This window comes from Aquarana catesbeiana, linkage group LG05 (assembly GCF_042186555.1).
Source record: "Aquarana catesbeiana isolate 2022-GZ linkage group LG05, ASM4218655v1, whole genome shotgun sequence".
NCBI classification, from domain to species: Eukaryota; Metazoa; Chordata; class Amphibia; order Anura; family Ranidae; genus Aquarana; species Aquarana catesbeiana.
This window is the reverse complement of record NC_133328.1, coordinates 637,653,815-637,662,407: the sequence shown is the minus strand read 5'-3', so window position 1 is coordinate 637,662,407 and position 8,593 is coordinate 637,653,815. Positions and strand designations below refer to the sequence as shown.

The window sequence follows — 8,593 nt, the reverse complement described above, 5'->3', positions numbered from 1 at the left end:
TAAAAAAAAAAAAACATTTGGAGAAAGTTTTTTTTTACTCACCTCTTAATGCCTGTTGCTAGGGGGTCCCTCGTAATCTGCCTCCTTACTCACCTCGGCTCCTGACGTCACTTACCTCAAGGCCGGAAGGGAGATCACCGCTCCCCCCTCCCCCCTCCCTCTAGGCAATCATCTGGGACACAGGACAGGTCCCAGATCCCAGATGATTGCGCGGCCAGTCACGGCGCGGCTCGCCCACCGGCGAGCGGAGGGGGGACATGAGCGGGGCCTCGATCCCCCCCCCCCCGCATCACTGGACCCCGGGACAGGTAAGTGTCCGATTATTAAAAGTCAGCAGTTGCAGTATTTGTAGCTGCTGACTTTTAATTTTTTTTTTTTTTTTTCTAGAAGCGGAACTTTGCTTTAAGGTGACCACGCAGGAAGTGAGGGGGAAATCTCCTTAACCGGGGGACACAAACAGCATAGAAAGAAAATTTTGTTTGCTCCATCCAAAAGTAGGGATAAAAATGTTCTGGGTGGAGCAGGGCTACAAAAAAAAAAGTTTTTTTTTGCAAAAAAAAAGAACATATTATTTTTTGACCAAAACTTTATTTTTTTGCAAAAAGAACATTTTATTTTTGAGAAAAAAAGTATGTTTTTAACATTCTGCTAAAACCTTTGTGGATTAGTACTGCTTGAAGAAGGGGACATATCCTGAAAAATTGTATGTTAGTGCAAATAAAAAAAGTATCATGGACAGTACTCAATTTTTGTTTGCAAAAAAAAAAAAAAAAAATTTGCAAAACAATATCACCAAAAGAAAGCCCGTATGTCCCAAAAACAAGAGGTTTACGTTACATTGGGGGGGGGGGGGGGGGGGGGAATTTACTAACACTGAAACCAATCAGCTTCCAGGTTTTATTGTCATAGCTTAATTGAACAAACTGAAGTTAGAAGCTGATTGGCTCCCATGCACAGCTGCACCAGATTCTGCACTCTCCAGTTTTAGTAAATCCCCCCCCCCCATTGTTATCATAAGTAATGACAAAGTTATCTCCGAATCAAACGTAACGATCGCTCTGCTCTATGTAAGGCGTTCGGATGTCAGAGCTGGAGAGAGTCAGGCGACGCCCCCCTGCTGGTCACATGACCACGACATCACCACATGGCCCATGTGGCCGGTCACATGACCAGGATGTCTTCATGGCTCCTCCCCCCTCTGGAATACAGCATGTGCTGCTGTGTTTTTCCTGCAGATTGGTTGCCGGTTGCATAAGACTGGAGGTGAGTGTTCTGATTTTTAGATTGTAAGCTCCATGACCAAGGCCTTCCTATTCCTTCTGTATTGTATATCTTTATATTGTAAAGTGCTGCACAAACTGTAGGCGCTGTATAAATCCTGTATAATAATAATCGCGATATTTGCTGGTTGGAGTCGCCACGTTTTCTCACCTTTTACTTGAGGTTTGTCATGTTAGGCGAACGTTTAGCGATCGAATTTGCGCAAAAAAAGCTGAAGTTTATTGTGAGCGATTGCTGCTAGTATGGCTCACGTACGGCCGATCTGGAATCGCCGCAAATCGCAGAACAGCATGCGTTTGAATTCTATTCATCTTAAACAGTACCCCCCCCCCCCCCCCCCCAAACGCAGAGTGATTTTGCAGCTCGACGAAACACGAGTGTAAAATCAGACTTGGCAATTTTGGAATTGCTGTGATTTCCAAAATTGCGTAGCAATTGCGGCAAAATGCATGTGTTTTGAGTGCAATGTGTTTTTTTTTTTTTTTTTTTTTTTTTTGCAGCATGACAGAATCGCGCGCCAAAACACACCTTTTGAACGATTGCGTGAAGCTTGTCGTCCCCCCTGAGCCCTCATTCCCATTGAACGCAGCTTTGAAATCGTGCGGCTTCACCTGTAATCACACATTTTTGAAGCCGCATTTCAGTGCGATTTTTGGGAGCGACTTGAAAGCTATCTGTGCGGCTTCATGCACAGATGTCTATTGAAGTTGCACCTGAAATCTCCAAAAGTTAGGAAATACTTTTGATAGTCGGTGCGTAGCTGCAAAGTCAGCGTCGCACCGATTTGAACTGTGCCATTGCCGACAATAGGCTGCGACTTTGTCATGCGATTTGAACTGTCAAATCACTCCAACATTTTTGTGTGGCAGGAACGCACGTGATTTTGGCGTCTTGCACATCGGAGGGGGGGCCCCATTCACTTCAGCGGGTTGCCCTATGCGCGTTTGTCTCCCAAAAAAAAGTTCCTGCTCCTTTTTTGGAGGCGCAGCAGAATCGCATAGTGTTTGGTGTGCCAGTAGCCCCGGTTCACACCAAATGCAGGTTTGAAATTGCACTACTTTCAAAGCCGCCAGCCAGTGCGATTTCACGTGCGCCTTCCCAACATCTGTGCGACTTCATGCATAGATGCCGATGCAAGCGGCATATGAAATTTGCCAAAAATAGGAGCCTTTTCAAAATCAGGGCGAGTCGGAGTCGCACCGAAATGAACGGTTCTATAGGGTGCGACTTGTCATGCGCCTTTTTGATCTGTAAAACCGCACGAGTCACACCAGTGTGACCAGGGGCTTAAAGGATAATGGCACCCAACCGTGAGTTGTGCAGCGATTTGCCAATGCGATTTTGGAATTGTGGCGATTGGAAATTGTGAAGTGCGAATGGAGTCTTTAAGGAACAGGAGCTTCTTTTGGGCAGTTGGGCTGCCCTATGGGTGACACGCGGAATTACGTGAAAATCGCCCACACGAGAAGGAACATGCGAAGTGTAAAGGGGGGGCGGATTTGGCCCCTGAGCTTCTTTGGAACAATAATCGCACATTCAAGTGAATGGGCTGCCCTATGTGCAACGCTCGTTTCTGTGTGAGAATTGCGCTAACAAATTTGCGAGCGGGGACACAAGTAGCGTGCAATAGAGATTGTGAGGGGGGTTGAATCGATATCACAATTTTTTTTTTAATGATTAATTGTGCAGCTCTAGTGGTTTCCAATGTGTGGGGGGTGTCATTCAAAATAATCATGCTAAAGTGCAGCGCATTTCTCTGCAGGTGGTGAACCCATGCGATTTCCTGTGCGTTCAACACCCGCAGAGATGTGACCCCCAGCCTTAGGCCTGCATCTAAACCGGGGGTCTCCTAACTTCTAAACAGGGAGCCAGTTTACTGTCCTTCAGATTTTAGAAGGGTCGGACTGTGGCCATAGAAAAGGTCCCAGCATCAGTGGGAAAAAGATAATGCCCCATCATTGGTGTAAGTGGGAGAAATTGTGCCCCATTGTTGGTGTCATTGGGAGGAATTGTGCCCCATCATTTGTGTCATTTGGCCCCATTTATGGTGTCCTTGGGAGGAATTGCGCCCCATCGTTGGTGTCCTTGGGAGGAATTGCGCCCCATCGTTGGTGTCCTTGGGAGGAATTGCGCCCCATCGTTGGTGTCCTTGGGAGGAATTGCGCCCCATCGTTGGTGTCCTTGGGAGGAATTGCGCCCCATCGTTGGTGTCATTGGGAGGAATTGCGCCCCATCGTTGGTGTCATTGGGAGGAATTGCGCCCCATCGTTGGTGTAATTTGGCCCCATTGTTGGTGTCCTTGGGAGGAATTGCGCCCCATTATTGGTGTTATTGGGAGGAATTGTGCCCCATCATTTGTGTCATGTGGCCCCATTTATGGTGTCCTTGGGAGAAATTGCGCCCCACCGTTGGTGTCATTGGGAGGAACTGCGGCCCATCTTTGGTGTCATTGCGAGGAATTGAGCCCCATCGATGATGTCATTGGGAGGAATTGCGCCCCATCATTGGTGTCATTGGGAGGAATTGTGCCCCATTGTTGGTGTCCTTGGTAGGAATTGTGCCCCATTGTTGGTGTCCTTGGGAGGAATTGTGCCCCATTGTTGGTGTCCTTGGGAGGAATTGTGCCCCATTGTTGGCGTCATTGGGAGGAATTGCGCCCCATTGTTGGTGTCCTTGGGAGGAATTGTGCCCCATTGTTGGCGTCCTTGGGAGGAATTGCGCCCCATTGTTGGCGTCATTGGGAGGAATTGCGCCCCATTGTTGGCGTCATTGGGAAGAATTGCGCCCCATCGTTGATGTCATTGGGAGGATTTGCGCCCCATAGTTGGTGTCCTTCGGAGGAATTGCGCCCCATTGTTGGTGTCCTTGGGAGGAATTGTGCCCCATTGTTGGTGTCCTTGGGAGGAATTGTGCCCCATTGTTGGTGTCCTTGGGAGGAATTGTGCCCCATTGTTGGTGTCCTTGGGAGGAATTGTGCCCCATTGTTGGTGTCCTTGGGAGGAATTGTGCCCCATTGTTGGTGTCATTGGGAGGAATTGTGCCCCATTGTTGGTGTCATTGGGAGGAATTGTGCCCCATTGTTGGCGTCATTGGGAGGAATTGTGCCCCATTGTTGGTATAAACAGATGAAATAGAGCCTCAAGGGTCATACAAAAGCAAGCAAAGAGCCGCAGTTTTGTTCCCACGGTTTCGCCATAGCTGTATGTCGGCTCGCTTAACAGCTGTAGCACGGTGGGGGAGCCGATGTGTGTGACCGGCCACCCACGATCGTTCCACAGGGAGCCAAAACAGGGATCTGTCAATGTAAACAAATAGATCCCCGTTCTGTCAGGGGAGTACAGAGTGATTGTTTGTTCCTAGTGATCAGGAACAGCGATCTCCCTCTTCTCCCAGTCAGTCCCCTCCCCCCACAGTTAGAAACACCTCTCAGGGAACTTATTTAACCTCCTGATCACCACTAGTGTTAACCCCTTCCCTGCCAGTGTCATTTATACAGTAATCAATGCATTTTCTCAAGTCGTCTTCCAGGACGGCACCCTGAGAGATGACTGGTCCACCTGACAGGAAACACAATCAAGATAGAGGTTAAAAACCCCGCCCCTCCCTGTGCTCCTCAGTTTTTGATTGTGTTTCTCCACAGCGAAACAGTTTGTTTTTTTCCAATAGACCTAAGGCCGTGGGCTGGAAGTCTCCCCCTGGGTGCTAGATCGCAGGCTTGAGAAGCCTCTGGATCTGGTAGGGCTTGCCCTTCCTTGGGGGTTCTTTCCCATTTTCTCAGCGGGGCGGTGAAAAACCCCTCTTGAGAGTTGGGGAACCCTGGGCACAGGGCATCCCCAGAACTCCAGGGACCATAGTTCTTGCTCCCCTTCTCCTTACCTGACAGAGTCAGGAGGGTGAGTCCTGCCATCTGACTCTCCCCCTGTGGAACAGCGGACAGAGGTCCGCTAGCACTCCCATCCGCTCCGGCGTGGTGGCGTCTCTCGGTTCGTTGGCCCTATTTTGCAGTGGGTCTTTTCTCTAGGAGGAAGTGACGTCACGGCGCACCGGTCACTAGAGCGCTTCCGTCCCTACAGGCCTCAGCAACATGGCGGTGGCGTCCAGAGCGGCGTGAAGAGGGAGCTTGCAGCTCAGTTTTTCTGCAGCAAACTACAGGGGCTGAAAGTGAGTGGATTCCTTTCATTGGAGGCAGCAGTCTTGGACAAGGAGCAGGCGTCCACCACTCACTAGCTTAAAGATGGAGCAAGATGAGTCCACATCAGCAGCCGTTTTGGAGGCCACTGGGGGTGAGTCTACCAGGCTGGAGGAAGTAAGGGAGGGGGTGGGTCCCCTACCCTTACCCTCACAGGGGGTCTTTGGTCTATTTTGCTTGCTGGCTAAAACGGGCTTCTTTTCTTTCAGAGACAGAGGTTGCCCAGAGTGTTGCCAGAAGACCCAAGTCCAAAAATCCTTCCGATCCAAAAAGTGTGGGTACTGCAATGACAAATTGGCAGCAGAGCACACAAAGCCGTTCTGTTACAAGTGCATACACAAGTTGTCTGGGAAAGAGACCTCTGAGGTTATGAGAGATTTTCTCTCAGTTCCGTCTAAAATGCTGTCCGCCCTTAAAGCCTTTCAGGCAAGCCTGAATACTAGGCAGGATAGCAGAGAGGGCTCATCCTCCCAGGAGAGTGCTTCTACTATTAGTAGATGGGTAAGCACTGTGCCACAGAGACCGCCATCTTCTCAGGGCTCTGAGGAGGAGGCGGAGGAGGTGGAAGACCCCAGTCCTAGTCTCCTTGAGAAAGGGGAAGATGTCGAGGATAGCCAGGAGGAAGAGGGACATTCCAGACCAGGCAGACATATTTTCTCTACAGATGATATGGAGGGCCTCCTAGGGGCAATTTATGCTTCAGAGGAAATCCAGGAGCCTGAGGCACAGATTTCTGCACAGGATGAGATGTATCAGGGTTTGTCTAAGGCTCAGTCCAGAGTGTTACCAATCCACCAGTCTCTCAAAGACATTATTCTAAGAGAGTGGAAGAAGCCAGAAAAGAAACTTCTAAAATTTAAGTCTTGGAAGCGCAGGTGCCCTTTCAAAGAGGAGGAGGAGGAGGAGAAGTTTTTTAAATTACCCAAACTTGATGCATCTTTGGCTCAAGTGTCTAAACAATCAGACCTTTCTTTTGAAGATGCAGGTAACATTCGGGATCTATTGGACCGTAGGTCCGAGACCCTTTTGCGCAGGGCCTGGGAGGCCAATACAGCGACGTTAAGCCCAGCATTAGCATCAGCCTGTATAGCCAGAAATACAGATATGTGGCTTAATAAATTGACAGATCATGTGGCAGGTACTTCCAAGTCCAGAGATCTATTGGACTCCCTGGAAGTAATTGGTAAGGTGGTGGCCTTCTTTGCTGACGCTGCAGTCGAGTCCGTACGTACTTCGGCTAAGACGGCAGCACTTCTTAATGCAGCCAGAAGGACCATATGGGTTAAGACTTGGGATGGAGCTCACACTTCCAAGACGAGATTATGTGGTCTACCTTTCGAGGGGTCCCTCCTGTTTGGTGCAGGGTTGGATCAGACCCTCTCCAGATCCACGGAAAAAGGAAAGAAATTTCCTGTGAAACCTAAGAAGGGTAAAAAATTTTTTCGAGGCCCCCAGGTCAACAACCGGTTTAAGGACCGTAAGGAGGGCAAGAAATGGGGTGTTGGTAAAGGCAAACAAAAAGGAGGTCTCCTTTTCTCCGGCCCAAAAGCCACAGACAAGGACTCCAAGTGACGCCAGCACCAAAGTAGGGGGAAGGCTTGCACAATTTGTCCCGCAGTGGGAGCAGGTAGCTCGGAGTCCTCTTGTCCTTCAATGGATAAGAGAGGGCTACAGACTAGAGTTTGCTTCCAGGCCTCCCCAGTCTTTCCTACCCAAAGAGAGGCCAAAGGCTATAGGTCTCATAGAGAGTGTGGGGCAGTTGGCAGACCAGAGGGTCATTCTCCCAGTACTGATGGATCAACGAGGACGAGGTTTTTATTCCCAAGTCTTCGTGGTTCCAAAACCGTCTGGAAAATTCTAGTTAATTTTGAATCTAAAGAGATTAAACACTTTCCTGCGATACAAAAAGTTTTGCATGAAATCGGTGTACACGGTCAGAAAGCATTTGTTGAGGGAGGTTTTTATGGCCACCATAGACCTGAAGGATGCATATCTGCATATTCCCATTCTGCCGAAACACCAGGCATTCCTTCGTTTTGCTATTCGTACAGATCAGGGTACCCAGCACTGGCAGTTTCAGGCCCTACCCTTCGGGCTGGGGGCCAGCCCAAGAGTCTTTACAAAGATTCTTGCAGAGGTCGTCTCCTACCTACACCTTCAGGAGATCTCTCTGATCCCCTATCTGGACGACCTGTTGGTCTACAACCTCTCCAGGGAGTCCCTTCTCCTGGATCTGGACAAGGTGATATCCACCTTGGAGTCCCTGGGATGGTTGGTCAGTCGCGAAAAGTCCTCCCTGACTCCTTCTCAGACCAAGCTCTACCTGGGCCTGTGGGTGGACTCGGTGGGGCAAAAGCTGATCCTCCCACAGGAGAAAATTAGAAGCACTGATCTCTTCAGTGTCTTCAATCCTGGTTAAGGGGGTAGTTCCCCGAAGATTGATCATGAGGATTCTAGGGCTTATGACTTCATGCATTCCGGCAATACCTTGGGCCCAGCTCCACTCCAGATCCCTTCAGAACTTCCTGCTCTCCTCATGGGATGGAAAGAAGGAATCATTGGACATTCCGATTTCCGTCCCTCAAGAGGTAAGGGAGTCTCTGCTTTGGTGGCTCAACCCTCAGAGATTGGGGGCAGGTCATCTTTGGTCCCAGTTCCAGCCTGTCAGGGTAACAACCGATGCGAGCTCCTGGGGATGGGGGGCCCATCTAGAGGAGCTCCAGGCTCAGGGTGTGTGGGACAGACTACAAAGAATTGCTTCTTCCAATTTCAGGGAATTACTAGCAGTCAGGGAGGCTCTAAAAGCGTTCAAAAGCAGGATCAGGGGGGGGGGGAGGTTCAGATCCTCTCCGACAATGCTATGACAGTGGCCTTCCTGAATCGTCAGGGGGGTACACGGTCTCTCTCACTGATGAGATTGGTGCAGGAGATCCTGGAGTGGGCAGAACAAAGAATTCCCTCGATCTCTGCAGTGCATATAAGGGGGGTTTTCAACATAAAAGCAGATTTCCTCAGTCAGCAGACTGTACCAACAGGGGGAATGGGAATTAAATCCCGTAGTGTTCTTCCTGGTCTGTCAGCAGCTTGGCACGCCAGAGATAGACCTCTTTGCCCGCAGGGCAA

At 49.5% G+C, this 8,593-nt stretch overlaps 1 protein-coding gene across 1 annotated transcript in view; it reads left to right on the top strand.

Annotated features, from left to right (window-relative positions):
- LOC141146119 (uncharacterized) overlaps positions 1-8,593 on the top strand; it is a 70,271-nt gene that overhangs the window by 28,327 nt on the left and 33,351 nt on the right. Inside the window, exons 2-4 of the mRNA XM_073632873.1 lie at positions 388-407; positions 5,680-7,038; positions 7,352-7,884. Of these exons, the coding sequence (XP_073488974.1) occupies positions 388-407; positions 5,680-7,038; positions 7,352-7,884 (1,912 nt within the window). The remainder of the gene's footprint in view (positions 1-387; positions 408-5,679; positions 7,039-7,351; positions 7,885-8,593) is intronic.